The following is a 20,710-nucleotide window of genomic DNA, read 5'->3' as shown; positions in this document are numbered from 1 at the left end:
TTTGTTGGTGTAAGCAGAAAGTGTGCTGTATCATTCCGATGTTTGCTTTATCCCCAGCCAGGGTGCATCTTGACGGCAATAAAACGGCCGTGAGCGGCAAGCCGGCCGTCCTCTCCTGCTGGTACGACCTCCCTGAGCGCGTGCAGCAGGTTCTGTGGAAGAAGACGTCCCAGCAGGGCCACGCCATCACCCTGGCCTCCTACTCCAAACAAGGTCACCACAACATGGAGGAGGCACTGCGAGCTCGCCTCAGCCTGAGTGGAAGTCTGGGAGCCCCCCAGCTGACTTTCCAATCGGTCGCGATTGAAGACGAGGCCTGCTACACCTGCGAGTTCAACACGTACCCTGACGGGACCAGGAGCAACACCACTTGCCTCTATGTTTATGGTGAGTGTGAGAGTCAGAGTTGACTAGGAAATACAGAATTTCGATCGTTTTTTGGATTTTGCCTTGATACGGACTGTCTGATTGTGGCGGTCCGCTCCCTGTATGATCAGTGTCAGAGCTTGGTCCGCATTGCCGGCAGTAAGTCGGACCCAATTCCAGTGAGGGTTGGACTCCGCCAAGGCTGCCCTTTGTCACCGATTCTGTTCATAACTTTTATGGACAGAATTTCTAGGCGCAGTCAGGGCGTTGAGGGGACCCGGTGTGGTGGCTGCAGTATTAGGTATCTGCTTTTTGCAGATGATGTGGTCCTGATGGCTTCATTTGGCCAGGATCTTCAGCTCTCACTAGGGATGATGTTTGATAAGAAATTATCGAGTTCGAGCCCATTATCGAATCCTCTTATCGAACCGATTCCTTATCGATTCTCTTATCGAATCCAGATAGGTTGTTGTATATGGGAAAAAACACAATATTTGGTTTTACAAAAGCTCACTTTTATTTTATAGGAAAAAAATGAAATAAAATAAATAAATAAATATTGACTGTTACCCCCCTAAAAAAATTAAATAAATAAATATTGATTGTTGTTACCCAAAGTATATTAAGTGGGATTTTTCATAAAAACAAATTTATACAGTAACACAAAAACAACCTGTCTCTGTGATCACTATAGGTCAGACCTGGGCATTCTGCGGCCCGCGGGCCGCATCCGGCCCTTTGTGCGTCCCTGTCCGGCCCGCGTGAGGCCAATTATAAATTACAAAATAAATTTTAAAAAGTATCTATGTCGAGTGTGCAATACAACGGTGCTGCTTTTGTTTTGAAAATCGTTATTTGTATTACTTCCATGTGGACGTATGCGTGATTGTGAGTGAATGTGAACAACTGCAATTACAAAATAAAGTTGAAAAAACATCTATGTCCTGCGCGCAATACAACTGTGCTGCTTTTATTTTGAAAAGTATTATTTATGGGCGTGTGTCCGTGTGTAACCTGCGAGTGAAGGTGCACATGCAGCGACAAGTGATGCACGGTTTACACCCGAGACGCCAAAAAGAGAAAAGTTGATGAGGAATGCCGTGTTTTCAACAACACATGAACTGCAAAGCAACGTCCCCTCACCTAAGGTGCGTGCCTGCGCAATTGCGCACTGCTCAAGCGTCCGCTGCGCGCAGCAAGTATATGCCGCGCACCAAATCAAATCCCATCTGAATTCTAAACAAAATAAACATATTTATTCTATGGAATTTTGCAATGCAACTTTGAGTGACAGTGACAACAAGCGGCCCTAATGGTGTTCGTCAACACCGTTCAATTGAACACCGTTCAATTATTGTAACGTCTACCGAGATGCTTCGAGGACAGGAATTATATCGATCACTTTATTGAACAAAACTGTTTATATTCGGACATAACCACACCAAAAACATGAGTAAAACAATTCTATCTTGAAAAACTAGTCATTTTCTGCCGTACAAACCAGGCCAAAACCAACTTGTCATCTGTCACCAACACGAATAGCACTAAACCACTGGTGCGTTTAAGGCCACACAAAAAGTCGGACAACTCAAACACCACACAAAGTTACACTATGACTCCTCAGTCATACGTGTGCTTATTTTACTGTCATTTATTATTAATGTTAATTTATATATATTAGTCATGGAATGCTGTTACACACACTATGTTGAAGTATTACTATTATTATTATTATTATTATTATTTATCTTACGGTATATATCAAAAATAATATTGAGCAAAATTTAATTGAAATATTGTCGATGTGGCCCTCCAGCAGTGCTCGGGTAGCTCATGCGGCCCCCGGTAAAAATTAATTGCCCACCCCTGCTATAGGTGAATAGCCATACCTTGAGGCGTTTTTTCCGGTCCATTATTTTTGCTGCTTGTCTGACATCACAGGAAATTATGAATGTTCCACAGGGCATTTCTTGTGGGACGGGATTCAAATAAAGAACCAACTCTTTTTCTTTACTTAGTGGCCTCGATAACGGGAACAGGTTTTCAAAAAGGCATTCGAGTCCATGGAATCGGTTCTTTTCTTATCGATCGGTTCTTTTCTTATCGAACAACTGGGAGAACCGGTTTCGAACATCATCCCTAGCTCTCACTGGATCGGTTCACAGCCGAGTGTGAAGCGACTGGGATGGGAATCAGCACCTCCAAGTCCGAGTCCATGGTTCTCGCCCGGAAAGGGGTGGAGTGCCATCTCCGAGTTGGGGAAGAGATCTTGCCCCATGTGGAGGAGTTCAAGTAGCTCGGAGTCTTGTTCACATGAAGGGTGGATCGTGAGATAGACAAGCGGATCGGTGCAGCGTCTTCAGTAATGCGGACGCTGTATCGATCCCTTGTAGTGAAGAAGGAGCTGACCCGGAAGGCAAAGCTCTCAATATACCGATTGATCTACGTTCCCATCCTCACCTATGGTCATGAGCTTTGGATTATGACCGAAAGGACAAGATCATGGGTACAAGTGGCTGAAATGGGGCGGCGTGGCGTAGTGGGTAGAGCAACCGTGCCAGAAACCTGAGGGTTGCAGGTACGCTCCCTGCCTCTTACCATCAAAAAAAAAATCGCTGTCGTTGTGTCCTTGGGCAGGACACTTCACCCTTTGCCCCCGGTGCCACTCACACCGGTATGATGAATGATAGGTGGTGGTCGGAGGGGCCGTAGGCGCAAATTGCAGCCACGGTTCCGTCAGTCTACCCCAGGGCAGCTGTGGCTATGAAAGTAGCTTACCACCACCAGGTGTGAATGATTGATGGGTTCAGAAAAACATGTACAGCAACTTTGGGTACTTAGAAAAGCGCTATATAAATCCCAGGTATTATTATTATTATTATTATTATTAAATGAGTTTCCTCCGCCGGGTGGTGGGGCTCTCCCTTAGAGATAGGGTGAGAAGCTCTGTCATCCGGGAGGAGCTCAAAGTAAAGCCGAAAGCCTCCCTAGGCCGTTTGTAGGGTATTTCTTGTTTAGCACTTAGCAATATTGCTATTTGCCAGTTCTGCTTATCACTCTACTTGTAGCTCGTCCTCCTTATGTTCAAGCTCAAAAAGGTTACGTTTCTGGATCGTCATTTGTTGTCGTTGAAGGACAAACGAATGTTGTGATGCGTCTGGGAAATTAATATGATGCTGTATGCTTAAGATGACCAAAATACGTAAATATTACGTAAATATTACATGTTACTATGATTGTGCCTGTTACTACATTACATATACTGTATACTTACAGCATATATATACAATGTTGTTTTTTGAGTGCTTTTTAGGTAGAATGGAGCAAATCCCATTACCTCTATTGTTAGCTGACTCTTGAGATCATTTATTTACCAGTTGGAATGCATAAAAAAAAGAAAATCATATGTTTCTGTCTTACATAAAGATTGTAAATGATAGGCAAAATTTTAAAAAAAAGGGCATTTCCCCTTTAATTAAGTCACCCAGCAACTTCAACATGATAAAATAATATTACTGAATAGACGATACGTCGAATATTTCAATTTCCGACAGTCAAAAAGTTTGTGACACACACACACAGCCAGTTTGCACGCATATTTAAAACGTGCTAAATATAGATGCAAACCAGCTGTCGCAGAACAGTATCGGTTTTGATAAATCACATCACAAGCTCTTAATTGTTATGTTCCTCTCCTCCTCCCAGTGTTGTGGCCATTCTGATAATCATCATATATTCTACATATAGGTCATAACAGTACCCTCCCCCAAACGGACAGATTCGAGACACCCCAAAGTTTACCCTTTTAAGTCACCCAGCAACTTCAACATGATAAAATAATATTGCTGAATAGACGATACGTCGAATATTTCTATTTCCGACAGTCCAAATTTAGTGGGACACACACACACACAGCCAGTTTGCACGCATTTTTAAAACGTGCAAAAAATAGAAGCAAACCACCTGCCGCAAAACAGTATCGGTTTTGATAAATCACATCCCAAGCTCTAAATCAGGGGTGTCCAAAGTGCGGCCCGGGGGCCATTTGCGGCCCGCAGCTAATTGTTTACCGGCCCGCCACACATTCTGCAAAAATTGCAAAATTGATAATATTGCAAAAATAAAAAAATAAACATTTTAAAAAAGTGGAATGAGGTGATATCTAACAAGAAAAAGTTGCAATGTTTTTTTTATTTTGTCTTTGTTTATTTTTCTTTTTTTTGCCATTGCAAAAAAAAAAAAAAAAAAAGACTAAAAATCTATGTTATAATGAATTATTACTTAAAAAATATCACTTTAAAATGTTTTATGTGGAAAAAATATTGCATATATTGTGTGGTTGCCATAAAAAACATCAAAGTTTTATTTGACAAAAGAGCATAATACAAACAAAATAATAGTTCAAACGTAAAATCGACAGATATATCTGATGTTGATCTCGTAATTTAAGTGTTAAAAGTAAAACAAAGCTAATAAAAATGTATCACTTTATGAGTGGGGGACCTTTTGGATCCCAAATATATTTAGTAGAATTTTATTTAACATTTCACTGTGATTACTCAAAAATATTAAAGAATTAAAATCTATGGTGTCCTGCATTATTGATCTTTTAGGGCTCTAATTACTAAATACTGCATATTTCAGTTTTACTATAAAAAAACAAAGTTGTCTTTGACAGAAAAGGCATAAAACCTTTTTTTTTTTTTTTTTACTTTATATCAACCTGAAGTTGATATAGAGATTTACTGTAAGCGTTAAATTAAAAATAATAATAATTGGCTTATTTTTTAAATTTTAATGACTGAGACCCTTTATGGTCCCCGGGAGCCATATATTTTGTTAAGGTTTGAAAATGAAAAATATCAAAATGGCCCCTGCATGCTTAAATTTTTCCGTGTACGGCCCTCAGTGGAAAAAGTTTGGACACCCCTGCTCTAAATGGTTATTTTCTTCTCCTCCCCCCAGTGTTGTGGGCGTTCTGATAATCATCATATATTCTACATATAGGTCATAACAGTACCGTCCCCCAAACGGACAGATTCAAGACACCCCAAAGTTTACCCCTTCAAGTCACCCAGCAACTTCAACATGATAAAATAATATTGCTGAATAGATGATAATGTCGAATATTTCTATTTCCGACAGTCCAAATTTAGTGGGACACACACACAGCCAGTTTGCACGCATATTTAAAACGTGCTAAATATAGATGCAAACCACCTGCCGCAGAACAGTATCGGTTTTGATAAATCACATCCCACGCTCTAAATGGTTATTTTCTTTCCGTCCTCCCAGTTTTGTGGCCGTTGTGATAATCAGCATATATTCTACATATAGGTTATAACAGTGCCCTCCCCCAAACGGACTGATTCGAGACACCCCAAAGTTTATAGGTTGTTTTTTTTTTAGTCTTTTAGTTGGACAAAATGTGCATGCCACTTGGTTAATGTGTTTTTATGAGGAGTGTGTGGAAGGAGATTCTTAACAGATTAGGGGCAATGTGCATTTTTGAAAATATCTGTGTTGGTTTAGACCAGACCTGGGCATTCTGCGGCCCGCGGGCCACATCCGGCCCTTTGTGCGTCCCTGTCCGGCCCGCGTGAGGCCAATCATAAATTACAAAATACATTTTAAAAAGTATCTATGTCGAGTGTGCAATACAACGGTGCTGCTTTTGTTTTGAAAGGCGTTATTTGTATTACTTCCGTGTGGACGTATGCGCGTCCGTGGTTGTGAGTGAATGTGAACAGCTGCAATCACAAATTACAAAATAAAGTTGAAAAAACATCTATGTCGTGCGCGCAATACAACTGTGCTGCTTTTATTTTGAAAAGTGTTATTTATGGGCGTATGTCCGTGTGTAACCTGTGAGTGAAGGTGCACAGCGACAAGTGATGCACGGTTTACACCTGAGACGCTAAAAAGAGAAAAGTTGATGATGGCGTGTTTTCAACAAGACATGGACTGCCAAGCAACGTTCCCTCTAAGGTGCGCGCCTGCGCAATTGCGCACTGCTCAAGCGTCCTCTGTGCACAGCAAATATATGCCGCGCACCAAATCAAATCCCATCTGAATTCTAAACAAAATAAACACATTTATTCTGTGTAATTTTGCAATGCAACTTTGAGTGACAGTGACAACAAACGGCCCTAACGGTGTTCGTCAACACCGTTCAATTGAACACCGTTCAATTATTGTAACGTCTATCGAGATGCTTCGAGGCCAGGAATTCTATAGATCACTTTATTGAGCAAAACTGTTTATATTCGGCCATAACCACACCAAAAACATGAGTAAAACACTTTTATCTCGAAAAACTAGTCATTTTCTGCCGTACAAACCAGGCCAAAACCAACTTGTCATGTCACCAACACGCATACCACTAAACCACTGGTGCGTTTATGGCCACACAAAAAGTCGGACAACTCAAACACCACACAAAGTTACACTATGACTCCTCAGTCATACGTGTGTTTATTTTACTGTCATTTATTATTAATGTAAATTTATTTATATTAATCATGGAATGCTGTTACTAGAGAAAGTTACAGGAATGCACACTTCATCCTATGCTTACATTTCATTGTGCAACATGAGGATGTTTAAGGGGAACTAAATGTGATTTCTGAAAGGGGTACAAATGATTTCCAAAGCAGTGCTTTTGGTATAAAGTTAAGTTAGGTTAAATGAAAGTATTATTATTATTATTAATTATTATTATTATTATTTATCTTACGGTATACATCAAAAATAATATTGAGCAAAATTTAATTGAAATATTGTCGATGTGGCCCTCCAGCAGTGCTCGGGTTGCTCATGCGGTCCCCGGTAAAAAATAATTGCCCACCCCTGGTTTAGACATTGCAAAAAATCTGTGTTTTTTAAAAGCCGGATGAAAAAAACAAAATCCTTCAGAATTAGAGGTTTTCCAAGACTTGAAGCTGCCTAATTGGGACCCACAAATATTGCCTTGCATATCCGTTTGTGTAATGTGAAATAGCCAATACAACAGGCATTTACAGCATGGTATGCTAGTGACCCATGCCCAGAATTTGCAGAGGGGAAGTTCATACTTATGTTTTCCTTTTATCACTCAGGAAGGGGAAGCAAAGTGTAAACATACCACAGTCTGACCTGAGTTGGAAGCCGCTGCTGTGGGTCAAGCCTGGCTACATGTACTGTACAGGACAACATGTATGAAGTTTTGAAGTAGATAGAGCAGTAAAAAAGTGGCATGTACTGGTGATCCGTCCTTTTGCAACTTTCTGTTCTTCAGGTGCCTTTGTGGTTTCTCAATGTGCTTCCTCACACGGTCTAAAAACATGTTTTGTATGTATGCTATTGTAGGTACCCACATGTGTGAAAGTAGGATCATCAATCAATCAATGTTTATTTATATAGCCCTAAATCACAAGTGTCTCAAAGGGCTGCACAAGCCACAACGACATCTTCGGTTCAGAGCCCACATAAGGGCAAGGAAAAACTCACAACCCAGTGGGATGTCAATGTGAATGACTATGAGAAACCTTGGAGAGGACCGCAGATGTAAACCGGCCGTGCCGGCAACTTGATGGTTTCCAGGTTTGATTCCAGCTTCCGCCATCCGAGTCACGGCCGCTGTGTCTTGGGCAGGACACTTCACCCTAGCGGTTAGAGTGTCCGCCCTGAGATCGGTAGGTTGTGAGTTCAAACCCCGGCCGAGTCATACCAAAGACTATAAAAATGGGACCCATTACCTCCCTGCTTGACACTCAGCATGAAGGGTTGGAATTGGGGGATAAATCACCAAAAACGATTCCTGGGCGCGGCCGCCGCTGCTGCCCACTGCTGCCCACTGCTCTCCTCGCCTCCCAGGGGGTGATCAACGGTGATGGGTCAAATGCAGAGAATAATTTCGCCACACCTAATGTGTGTGTGACAATCATTGGTACTTTAACTTTAACTTAACCCACCTTGCTCCCAGGGGCACCTACACTGGTGTGTTAATTTGCAGGGATTCTTAATCTCAGTGGGACTTTCCTGGGTAAAATTCAGTTTTGTGAAGCCCGTCCATTCTGACGCTCAACTCTAGCTCCGCAGCCCCGTCCCTTTATCCGCATCTTTCCACGCGGAAAGACCGGTATGGCAGAAAGCCAGCAGCTGGTCTCCTGTGAAAACATGGCCATGCCCAAAAGGTCGATCCAAAAGTTCACCAAAAAAGCCCCAAAAAAAGCAATGCAGAAGTCATAAAAGTGCCATCCCTTGTTGAGCGGAGCCCGAACCAAAAGGCAAAAAACACATGAAAAGCAAGAGAGTAAATGGTAAATACTTGTATAGCACTTTTCTACCTTCAAGGTACTCAAAGCACTTTGACACTATTTCCACATTCACCCATTCACACACACTGATGGCGGGAGCTGCCATGCAAGGCCCTAACCACGACCCATCAGGAGCAAAGGTGAAGTGTCTTGTGATGTGACGAGATTGGTAGAAGGTGGGGATCGAACCTGGAACCCTCAGGTTGCTGGCACGACCACTCTCCCAACAGCGCCACACCGTCCCCAGAAACATCAGAGAAACATCCTGAACACAGAGCTCCTGCAACCAGCAGCCCGTGACCCTTAAACCATTGTTTTTCAACCACTGGGTACCGTGAAATATTGTTTGGTGTGCCATTGGACATTATGTAATTTCACCCAATTGGGTTAAAATATTTTATGCAAACCGGTAATTATAATGCGCAAATAATGTGCCATTGTTGAGTGTCTGTGCTGTCTAGAGCTCGGCATATCAGTAGGTGGCAGCAGGTAGCTAATTGCTTTGTAGATGTCGGGAACAAGGTTTGTCATGATCACAATATGCGGGAGGCAATATGCAGGTAAAAAGGTATCTAATGCTTAAACCAAAAATAAACAAAAGGCAAGTGTCAGGTTCAAACACCGATGACATGTATTAAACAAGACAAGAGGCAAATAATTAATCAGACAGAATTCAATTTGGACTCAATTGAGGAGAGTCGCCTGTACACTGTACCCTTGTACAGTATCTCAGCACGCTCTGGCGAAAGATTGTACTCCTCCTTCTTTATTTCACTCTCTCCGATCACATGACCACAGCTGTTTCTAAAGGACAAAGGTCGTAAAGAGTTCACAGAAAAGGTCGTAAACGAGTTCAAAAAGACCTTCGTAAAACAGTTCAAAAAGGAGGTTCAAGAAGAGGTCGCCTGGAGGGGAGTCTGGTCCTGCTTCCTCTCCGCTTTGAAGTCCTTGGGTTAGAACAATATCTTTCTGTTGATTACCATACATGAAAGACACAGAACACCTTCATTTTGCTTCCCCCCCTACACAGTGGAGTTTTACGAGCCTTACTCTTGGTAGGTTCCAAAGACAGCTTTTGTCTTCTCACCAGACACTCAATGTATCACAAAGTTTTTGTGATAACTTACAAACAATTTTTCTAACAACAAGTGCCGCTAAGAAAAGGCTTTGAAGCTTAGGGATGGCCATGCAAAATTAAACTAAAACTGAACTTGCTGCAAAGTAAACAAAAACAGAATGCTGGACGACAGCAAAGACTTCCAGCGTGTGGAGCAGCAGACGGCGTCCATAAAGTACATCCGTACATGACATGACGATCAACAACAAAATAGGAGCGCAAGACAAGAACTAAAACACTATACACAGGAAAACACCAAAAAACTCCAAATAAGTCACGGTGTGATGTGACAGGTCGTGACAATACACCTACCGTATTTTTCGGACTATAAGTCGCAGTTTTTTTCATAGTTTGGCCGGGGGTGCGACTTATACTCAGGAGCGACTTATGTGTGAAATTATTAACACATTACTGTAAAATATCAAATAATATTATTTAGCTCATTCACGTAAGAGACTAGACGTATAAGATTTCATGGGATTTAGCGATTAGGAGTGACAGATTGTTTGGTAAACGTATAGCACAGGGGTCGGCAACCTTTACCACTCAAAGAGCCATTTTGGCAAGTTTCACAAATTAAAGAAAGTAATGGGAGCCACAAAAAAAATTTTTAAATTTAAAATGAAAAACACCGCATACAAAGCTTAAATGCTTTGTGCTATGTTAACCAGGGGTCTCCGAAACACGCACCGGCACGCACTTTAATGTGGAAATTTGATGTTAGTGCAGCCCGCGAGTTTTGAATGAATGGCGCTTGATAGCATCATACTTGCCAACCCTCTCATTTTTCCCGGGAGACTCCCGAATATCAGAGCGTGATGACACTGCATTTGGCGCCCTCTACAGTCTGCCCTAACGGTGTACCTGCTCGACCACACGTAGAATGCAATTTCCGCTTGCTCACGTAAGTGACAGCAAGGCGTACTAACTCAGCAGCCACACATCTTACACTGACGGTGCCAATACCCAGAATCCCATGCAGCCCTAACTCTTCCGCTCAACCAACGCACGCACGGAGAGGGGGGGGGGTTGATGTGTGGGGGGATTTGGTGGTAGCGGGGGTGTATAATGTAGACCGGAAGAGTTAGGGCTGCATGGGATTCTGGGTAATGGTTGTGTTGTGTTTATGTTGTGTTACGGTGGGATGATCTCCAGAAATGTGTTTTTCATTCTTTTTTGGTGTGGGTTCACAGTGTGGCGCATATTTGTAACGTAACAATGTTAAAGTTGTTTGATACGGCTACCGTCAGTGTAAGCTGTGTGGCTGATGAGTAAGTATGCTTTGCTGTCTCCTGTGTGTGCAAGTAATAACAACATGCAACATGTTGCTGGACTGGCACGCTGTATGCTATAGAGGACAATTACTGCAGTGCAATTAGGGCACGCCCTTTATTTAGTAATTATAGTGTAAATAGGATTATTTTTTCCCTGGGAGTAATCTATGAGAGACACTGAGATCCATAAGTCTCCTGGGAAAATTGGGGGGGTCGACATGTATGTAGCTGAGCCGCATCAGAGTGGTCAAGGATGCGGCTCCGGAGCCGCGGGTTGCCGACCCCTGGTATAGCATGTTCCATATGTTATAGTTATTTAAATGACTCTTACCATAATATGTTACGTTAACATACCAGGCATGTTCTCAGTTGGTTATTTATGCCTCATATAACATACACTTATTCAGCCTGTTGTTCACTATTCTTTATTTATTTGGCGAAGTTGGTAGAGTGGCTGTGCCAGCAATCGGAGGGTTGCTGGTTACTGGGGTTCAATCCCCACCTTCTACCATCCTAGTCACTTCCGTTGTGTCCTTGGGCAAGACACTTCACCCTTGCTCCTGATGGCTGCTGGTTAGCGCCTTGCATGGCAGCTCCCGCCATCAGTGTGTGAATGTGTGTGTGAATGTGGAAATAGTGTCAAAGCACTTTGAGTACCTTGAAGGTAGAAAAGCGCTATACAAGTATAACCCATTTATCATTTATTTATACATTGCCTTTCAAAGGTCTATTCTTGGTGTTGGGTTTCATCAAATAAATTTCCCCCAAAAATGCGACTTATACTCCAGTGCGACTTATATAGGTTTTTTTCCTTCTTTATTATGCATTTTCGGCCGGTGCGACTTATACTCCGGAGCGACTTATACTTCAAAAAATATGATGCATGTGATGCATGCTTGGTTATGGTTTGAATTCATATCCAACAATTGCGAGAACAACTTTTTACTGTCAATATCGGCTGCGGAGTTTCATTTTTTTATGTTTTCTTCTTGCGGTGTGCCTCCGCATTTTTTCAATGAAAAAAATGTGCTTTGGCTCAGAAAAGGTTGAAAAACCCTGCCTTAGACACAATGTTGTTTTCAGTTCGCCATTTTTTTCTTCCAGTGTTACCGGAGGCGAAGGTGACCCACGCAACCTTGTCTTCAGGGGACACCGAGGCCAATTGCACGGCGCGGTCGCGCCCCGCATCAAACATCACGTGGAGGATCGGCGAGGACAACCAAACCCTCGAATCGCCGCTCGTTTCCCTCTCCCACGAGACGGACGGCACCACGACGCTGACGAGCACACTGCACCTCCAGTCGGGGGTGTTCACCAAGCTGTCGGTCCAGTGCATAGTGCACCACCAAGGACTGGAGATACCTCTCGCAGTGTCCCTCAACAACCTTGGTAAGATGTCCCCAGCCATCCTTCAATGGCTTACAATGCAGGACTGGGTTGTACGCAGCTTTCATTGGCCCAAACTGCCATCAACCTGGCTGGATTTAGTCTCAGCTATTCCAGTTATGCTGGTTGTTTTGATGTGGTCAATCAGTGCATGCGGGAAGTGGTTCATTCCTGTTGCACCACATCCGCACCAAGGGAGTAAAAACAAGTGTGTTTTATGTGCTGCAGTCAACCCCGTCAAAGTCACCCTCATCTGGCTGGGCGGTGTGGTGGCAGTCCTGATCCTCCTCTGCTTGTGCGTGTATCTCCGCGTTTCCTCTAAGAGTAAGTGCTTCCCTTACAGAATGGCTGCAGCTTCTGGCAAGAGTGGAATTTTTTTTTTAACACAAGCTTTGACAAGGTCATCCGTTAGGTGACTAAGTTGTTTCCCACACAGAGGTGTGGAATCTTCCTGCTCTGGAAAGTGTGACGTTGGCGGCATGTTAAGTTAAAGTTAAAGTACCAATGATTGTCACACACACACTAGGTGTGGTGAAATGTGTCCTCTGCATTTGACTCATCCCCTTGTTCCACCCCCTGGGAGGTGAGGCGAGCAGTGGGCAGCAGTTTGGTGATTTAACCCCCAATTCCAACCCTTGATTCTGAGTGCCAAGCAGGGTGGTAATGGGTCCCATTTTTATCGTCTTTGGTATGACTCACATCCTACCGATCTCAGGGCGGACACTCTGACCACTGAGTAGCCAAGTTGTGAAGCCAAGTTACCCTTTACTTTAAATCAGTGGTGTTAAACGTACGATCAAGCCCGCGAACAGGTTTTATCCGGCCCGCGGGATGAGTTTGCTAAGTATAAAAATGAGCCGCAATTTTTTTATGAAAGAAACTGCTGTTCTAAATGTGTCCACTAGATGTCAGAATAGCAATTCTTTGTATCTTTGTAGATGATGCTACATATGTAAAAATTAGTAAACCACATGATGTTAGTGCACCAGTCGAGGAAAATGAGCAAACTACATAAATAACATCCTGTAATTTGATTTTGATTAGAGATGTCCGATAATATCGGACTGCCGATATTATCGGCCGGTAAATGTTTTAAAATGTAATATCTGAAATTATCGGTATCGGTTTCAAAATGATCGGTATCGGTTTCAAAAAGTAAAATGTATGACTTTTTAAAACGCCGCTGTGCACACGGACGTAGGGAGAAGTACAGAGCGCCAATAAACCTTAAAGGCACTTCCTTTGCATGCCGGTCCAATCACATAATATCTACGGCTTTTCACACACACAAGTGAATGCAAGCATACTTGGTCAACAGCCATACAGGTCGCACTGAGGGTGGCCGTATAAACAACTTTAACACTGTTACAAATATGTGCCACACTGTGAACCCACACCAAGCAAGAATGACAAACACACACATATATATATATATATATATGAGTGTGTGTTTGTGTATAAAATCAGTGTTTTAAATGTATTTTGGTAACCCTAACTTCAAAAAGCACATTATTTCAAGAAATCTAGCAAGTATGCCTTATTGCCATATTAATTTAAATGTTTTTGAACATTGACAGAGATTTACAACTCCCCCCGCAGGATCTCGTAGGCCTTTTTGGAAGTATCAGAACACACAGAATTTTGTCCTAAAAAATTGCAGAAAGTGCAGATTTTTTTTAGACGTTGTAAATTGGTGTGGAGCAACAAAAAAAGGCTTAACTCTTTTGTGCATTTTTTTTCGCACTAGAAGAAATTTAACAACCTCGTTTTGTCCCAAACTTCCTCCTTTCTGTTGATCCTGAGAAAAACGAGTGCTGATTGTTGGACAAAAGGCCATGTTTCCTCTGATGGGAAGAAGTTAGCTGGAAGTTGGCCTATAACAACAATGCCTCCCTCAAATGGGACAGTGAACACACACACACACACACACACACACACACACACACACACACACACACACACACACACACACACACACACACACACACACACACACACACACACACACACATTCTTGTATTTCTTACCTTCTTGAGACCACCCTATCTAGATATATAAAGAAGTGTATTTGCAACATTAATAATATATACATAGTATGCAAATATAAAAAAGCTTGTTGTGAAAAATTAGTTTTGAGAATTTTGGCAGTAATATAATAGAAGTCGTAATTTTACTCAACGCAAGTTAAAACTTTACTAGAAAAAATGAACATTTGTGGAATATTATGATAAAAGTTGGAATTGTACTCAATAACAGTCGCAGTTTTACAAGAAAAAGCTTAACATTAAGGCAATTTTATGAAAATAGTCGTAATTTTACTCCACAGAAGTCACAATTTTATAAGAAAACTTTAAAATCTTGGCAATATTATAATAATCTGAATTTTACCTGGCAAAATTATGACAAAAGTCGTAACTTTACTATCACTATTTTAAAAGAACAACACAAAAATCAGCAATATTGTGATAAAAGTCAGAATTTTATATGACAAATGTCGCCATTTTGCATGAAAAAGGAATGATTTTACATAAAAAAAGCAAAAATGTTATGAGAAAATATTGCACTATTACAGAAACAGAAAGAATATGAGAAATCGTTCCCAATTTTATAGGAAAAAAGTCGGCACGTTGTGAAAAAAAAGACTGCTTTTAGTAAATGTTTTGTTTGTAATTGGTTTTTGATATTCGTTATGTACTTCAAATTTTTATAGTATGTCTCAATATACTTTTTTTTTTTTTAATTAATTTTGGCCAAAGGAGGCGTATTTCAATTTCTTACACACACTTGTTATTACATATGTTGACCAGAGGGGGAGTGCTTTTAAAACCGACACACGGTCAATTTGAAAAATCCCTCCTTTTTGGGATCACCCTCATTTTGATAGATTTCACCACCAGGGGTGAAAATAAGATCTCTATTTTTTGTTATTTATAATGTGCTTAAGGCCGATGACAAACGAGTCCGTAATGTATTTGTTCACCCTATGGTCACATATGAGACGCGGGTTGTCTTACGTCAGCACCGAAAGTCGTAAAAAATCAGCTGTTCACCTGGCGGATTTTTCCGGGGATGAATAGGGAAGTCCTTCTTTAGCTGCCGTCTTGTTTTATCATATATTGCTGCCTTTGCACCTGTCAATGTTTACTTTTGTATGCACATTAAATCAACAAAAAAATTCTGACTTTGGAGCAATGTTCACGGACTCTAGTATTTGGCTCTCTATTAGATGCAATGGTTTTCTGTATTGGGACCATGATTTACAAACCCCGTTTCCATATGAGTTGGGAAATTGTGTTAGATGTAAATATAAACGGAATACAATGATTTGCAAAACATTTTCAACCCATATTCAGTTGAATATGCTACAAAGACAACATATTTGATGTTCAAACTGATAAACATTTTTTTTTTTGCAAATAATCATTAACTTTAGAATTTGATGCCAGCAACACGTGACAAAGAAGTTGGGAAAGGTGGCAATAAATACTGATAAAGTTGAGAATGCTCATCAAACACTTATTTGGAACATCCCACAGGTGAACAGGCAAATTGGGAACAGGTGGGTGCCATGATTGGGTATAAAAGTAGATTCCATGAAATGCTCAGTCATTCACAAACAAGGATTGGGCGAGGATCACCACTTTGTCAACAAATGTGTGAGCAAATTGTTGAACAGTTTAAGAAAAACCTTTCTCAACCAGCTATTGCAAGGAATTTAGGGATTTCACCATCTACGCTCCGTAATATCGTCAAAGGGTTCAGAGAATCTGGAGAAATCACTGCACGCAAGCAGCTAAGCCCGTGACCTTCGATCCCTCAGGCTGTACTGCATCAACAAGCGCCATCAGTGTGTAAAGGATATCACCACATGGGCTCAGGAACACTTCAGAAACCCACTGTCATTAACTACAGTTGGTCGCTACATCTGTAAGTGCAAGTTAAAACTCTCCTATGCATGGCGAGAACCGTTTTATCAACAACACCCAGAAACGCAGTCGGCTTCGCTGGGCCTTAGCTCATCTAAGATGGACTGATACAAAGTGGAAAAGTGTTCTGTGGTCTGACAAGTCCACATTTCCAAATTGTTTTTGGAAACTGTGGACGTTGTGTCCTCCGGACCAAAGAGAAAAAGAACCATCCGGATTGTTATAGGCGCAAAGTTGAAAAGCCAGCATGTGTGATGGTATGGGGGTGTATTAGTGCCCAAGACTAGGACGGCGTGGCGAAGTTGGTAGAGTGGCTGGGCCAGCAATCGGAGTGTTGCTGGTTACTGGGGTTCAATTCCCACCTTCTACCTTCCTAGTCACGTCCGTTGTGTCCTTGGGCAAGACACTTCACCCTTTGCCTCTGATGGCTGCTGGTTAGCGCCTTGCATGGCAGCTCCCGCCATCAGTGTGTGAATGTGTGTGTGAATGGGTAAATGTGGAAATACTGTCAAAGCGCTTTGAGTACCTTGAAGGTAGAAAAGCGCTATACAAGTACAACCCATTTATCATTTATCATTTAACTTACACATCTGTGAAGGCGCCATTAATGCTGAAAGGTACATACAGGTTTTGGAGCAACATATGTTGCCATCCAAGCAACGTTACCATGGACGCCCCTGCTTATTTCAGCAAGACAATGTCAAGCCACGTGTTACATCAACGTGGCTTCATAGTAAAAGAGTGCGGGTACTAGACTGGCCTGCCTGTAGTCCAGACCTGTCTCCCATTGAAAATGTGTGGCGCATTATGAAGCCTAAAATAGCACAAGGGAGACCCCCGGACTGTTGAACAACTTAAGCTGTACATCAAGCAAGAATGGGAAAGAATTCCACCTGAGAAGCTTCAAAAATGTGTCTCCTCAGTTCCCAAATGTTTACTGAGTGTTGTTAAAAGGAAAGGCCATGTAACACAGTGGTGAACATGCCCTTTCCCAACTACTTTGTATGTCCTAACTTGTTCACTGGTCCTCATATGGAAAGTACTTTTCCTTGTTGATGTCTCAAGAAGGGTAGAAATACAAGAACACACACACACACACACACACACACACACACACACACACACACACACACACACACACACACACACACACACACACAGTAGCAACAGAATGTTACAGTATTGTTCAGGTGGTTCGAGTGGATTCTTTATTTAAGCTGCAGTGTGTGTGTGTGAGGCTTTTTTAGTGAATTGTTCTCGGTCTGTTTGGGATTTAATTCAAGGCCAGAACAGTGATAATACTGTTTGAATGTTTTTATCCGCAGCTTTCTACACAAGCCATACAGAACCACATCCTGCTTGTTTTAAAAACATGTGGGCAGAACCAAGGAATCCCAGTGGTAGTCCTTTGTATGATGACTGTACTTTGTGTCTCCCTCTAGAGTGAGCTGGCGTCATCGCTTCTTTGTCAAAGAAGCCTGGCAGGTTGGGACCTGGAAAAAAATATCGACTGTGAAGAACTAAAAGTATAATTTTTTTTACATTGTCCAGCTATTTTGACAACACAAGTGAGCCGGTGCAGGCGTCCTACCTGACCTTTCCCTATCAGCCTTAATTTATACCAGTATCATCCTGCTAACTATCAGCGATTAAGTCTTTAGACCTCCAGCTCTTGTGTTTTTTCAAAGTGCATCGAATGTATTTGCTGACGGCATGCGAAAAGGGGGAGGACAAAAAAAATTTCAAGTGTCTGTTATTTGCTATTTATAGCGGCCAAGGCCGGAAAGCGCAGCTGACCTGTGACTGAAGAGATTGTTTGTGAAGTTAATGGTTTTGTGTACATGTTACAAGGGAAAACTTGTCAAGTGTTACTGACAGTTTTAAAGCCATACTTGCATGCAGACTGTGTAGAATCAAAACAATGTTGGGAATGTGTTCATGTATGTTTTAAAATGTCATGAAATTAGAGTTTCAAAATCATCCTTCACCTTTTTCTGGTTTTGTACACACCATATTTGCTCTGTGAAACCCAATAAAAATATGTAATTGTGTATTTACATGAGGTTTTGGTCGTATGCACCAGTAGATGGCGACATTTAACCTTAAAGTGACAGTTCAGTTGGGGGTTTTGTTCAACTGATGGCCTAAGTCAGGGGTCGGCAATCCAAAAATGTTGAAAGAGCCATATTGGACCAAAAATACCCCCCAAAAATCTTGTCTGGAGCCGCAGAAAATATTTAAAGCCTTATCCATCCATCCATCTTCTACCGATTGTCCCTTTCGGGGTTGCGGGGGGTGCTGGAGCCTATCTCAGCTACAATCGGGCGGAAGACGGGGTACACCCTGGACAAGTCGCCACCTCATCGCAGGGCCAACACAGATAGACAGACAACATTCACACTCACATTCACACACTAGGGCCAATTTAGTGTTGCCAATCAACCTGCTGGTCCACTAATAGTACCAACCTTTAACAGTTAATTTGACTAATTTTCATTAATTACTAGTTTCTACTTTCTTTTTTATTCAATAAATGTTTTTTAATTTATTGATCTTATTTTTTATTTTTTTTAACTGACCTTATCTTCACCATACCTGGTTGTCCAAATTAGGCATAATAATGTGTTAATTCCACGACTGTATATATCGGTATCGGTAATTAAAGAGTTGGACAATATCGGAATATCGGATATCAGCAAAAAGCCATTATCGGACATCCCTACTTTTCCCTATTCATGGATCAATAACTGAGAAGACTTTGGATCACACATTAATGCACAATGTATTTCACACTTGAAATACATTTACTTTAAAACTCATTCCTCCAGAAGATACCACCCAGTGACAAGTCCTGTTGACTTACCTCTGAAAGGACGACAGTCTTCTCTTTCTGATCTCAAATTCCGAGGCCTTGCAAACACCCAAAGTTGGTTTTGCTGTGAGCATTTACCCACTCGGCATTTCGAAATGTTTCCCCTGTACAAAAACTGACTACGTTGACAATTGAAAAACAGGACATTAGGGTTGTCCCGATACCAATATTTTGGTACTGTGACGGCTCAAGCACCTGCCGCCTCTCATTCTTCTGTGCGCTCCTCTGAGTGCGCCTCTGGACACACCCACGGGCGTTCCTCTGCGCGGCTGAACGCAATCTACAATCAACACACCTGACACTGATGAGGCTCCACTCTTCTTAAGCCAGCGCAACCTGCGTTCCAGTGCCAGAACGTAGCTACCTGTATTGTGCTGTAAACCCACACGTCTTTAGCTATTTTTCCATGTGCCTGTTTGCTCTGTGTTTCACCTCCTCTGTGCTCATCGTGTCTTGTCCTGTGTCGTCATCCAGCAGCCCTTCATCATCCCCTGGTTTCGAGCTGTGTGTCTCGTCTCCCTGAATACCCTCTGCTGCCTTCCTGGATCTCGACCTCACGCCTGCCCTCGAACAACGATGCTTAGCTCCAGCCCCTGACCACCTGCCTGTCCCTGGACCTCCGGGCCTGCCTTGCCCTTTCTGGACACCTTCAACACCTCCCGGTAACACTCAACATATAATCGCTTCACATAGTCACACCACACGTATTTGGACTACTTACACACGTCATTCTATTATATTAATAAACACGCCTAAGGCTAAGCGAAGTCCTTGTCTCAGTGCCTTCTCCTTCTCCATTGTACCATTACAGGTACCGGTACTTTGATGCCTTTTGATACTTTTCAAAATAAAGGGTACAACCAAATAATGGAATCATTGTCTTTATTTTGACATGACATCTAAATGTACATTAAACATACGTTTCTTATTGCAATCAAATAACAGGTTTGTCATTAGATAAAATACTGAACAGAGGCAACATCTTTCAGTAGTGAAGAAGCAAACAGATTAAAAAGGCTTCTAATTTGGCTGCTGACGTATGCAGCAACATATCGTGTCATTTTCCATTGTATTTTGTCAAAAGTATGACGGCCAAGCGGTAGAAAATGGGTTATTAATCTACTTGTTCGTCTGCTTACTTTCTGTTTAACATGTTCTAACCACACTTCTGTTCAATGTAACAAGCATGTATTCTTCTATTTGATACTCTACATAGGTTTTGGCTGACATTACAAATTCTGGTAGCAGTTACAGGGTTATGGATAATACTTTCACAAGGTCACGTTTTGTTTGTCACAATATAATTTTCACACAATGATCAAAACCGTGACAAATTGCATATTGTGCAGCCCCCGCAGCAGCATTCATAAGCCACAGGAAACTACACCCACATGCTGTTTGCATAGCCTGCTACACCTTCCACTATTACCGCAAATCACTTGTTTTTTTCAAATGACACCTCACTGCTGATG

General features: G+C 41.8%; 1 protein-coding gene across 8 annotated transcripts in view; it reads left to right on the top strand.

The window, feature by feature from the left end:
* Positions 1-20,061, top strand: part of LOC133659159 (OX-2 membrane glycoprotein-like) — a 35,892-nt gene extending 15,831 nt beyond the window's left edge. For 5 of the 8 annotated variants that reach the window (XM_062061909.1, XM_062061899.1, XM_062061905.1 and 2 more), the window contains exons 5-8: positions 58-387; positions 12,159-12,443; positions 12,669-12,764; positions 19,713-20,061. In XM_062061909.1, the coding sequence (XP_061917893.1) occupies positions 58-387; positions 12,159-12,443; positions 12,669-12,764; positions 19,713-19,822 (821 nt within the window). In that variant the 3' untranslated portion in view covers positions 19,823-20,061. Of the gene's footprint in view, positions 1-57; positions 388-12,158; positions 12,444-12,668; positions 12,765-17,808; positions 19,649-19,712 lie in introns of those variants that run through there. The other 3 variants (XR_009827601.1, XM_062061923.1, XM_062061933.1) reach the window with 3 other exon arrangements.
* The last annotated feature ends 649 nt before the right edge of the window (positions 20,062-20,710 follow it).

Source organism: Entelurus aequoreus, linkage group LG01, assembly GCF_033978785.1.
Source record: "Entelurus aequoreus isolate RoL-2023_Sb linkage group LG01, RoL_Eaeq_v1.1, whole genome shotgun sequence".
NCBI lineage: Eukaryota > Metazoa > Chordata > Actinopteri > Syngnathiformes > Syngnathidae > Entelurus > Entelurus aequoreus.
The sequence above is the reverse complement of the archived record's forward strand: the minus strand, read 5'-3'. Positions and strand labels throughout refer to the sequence as shown.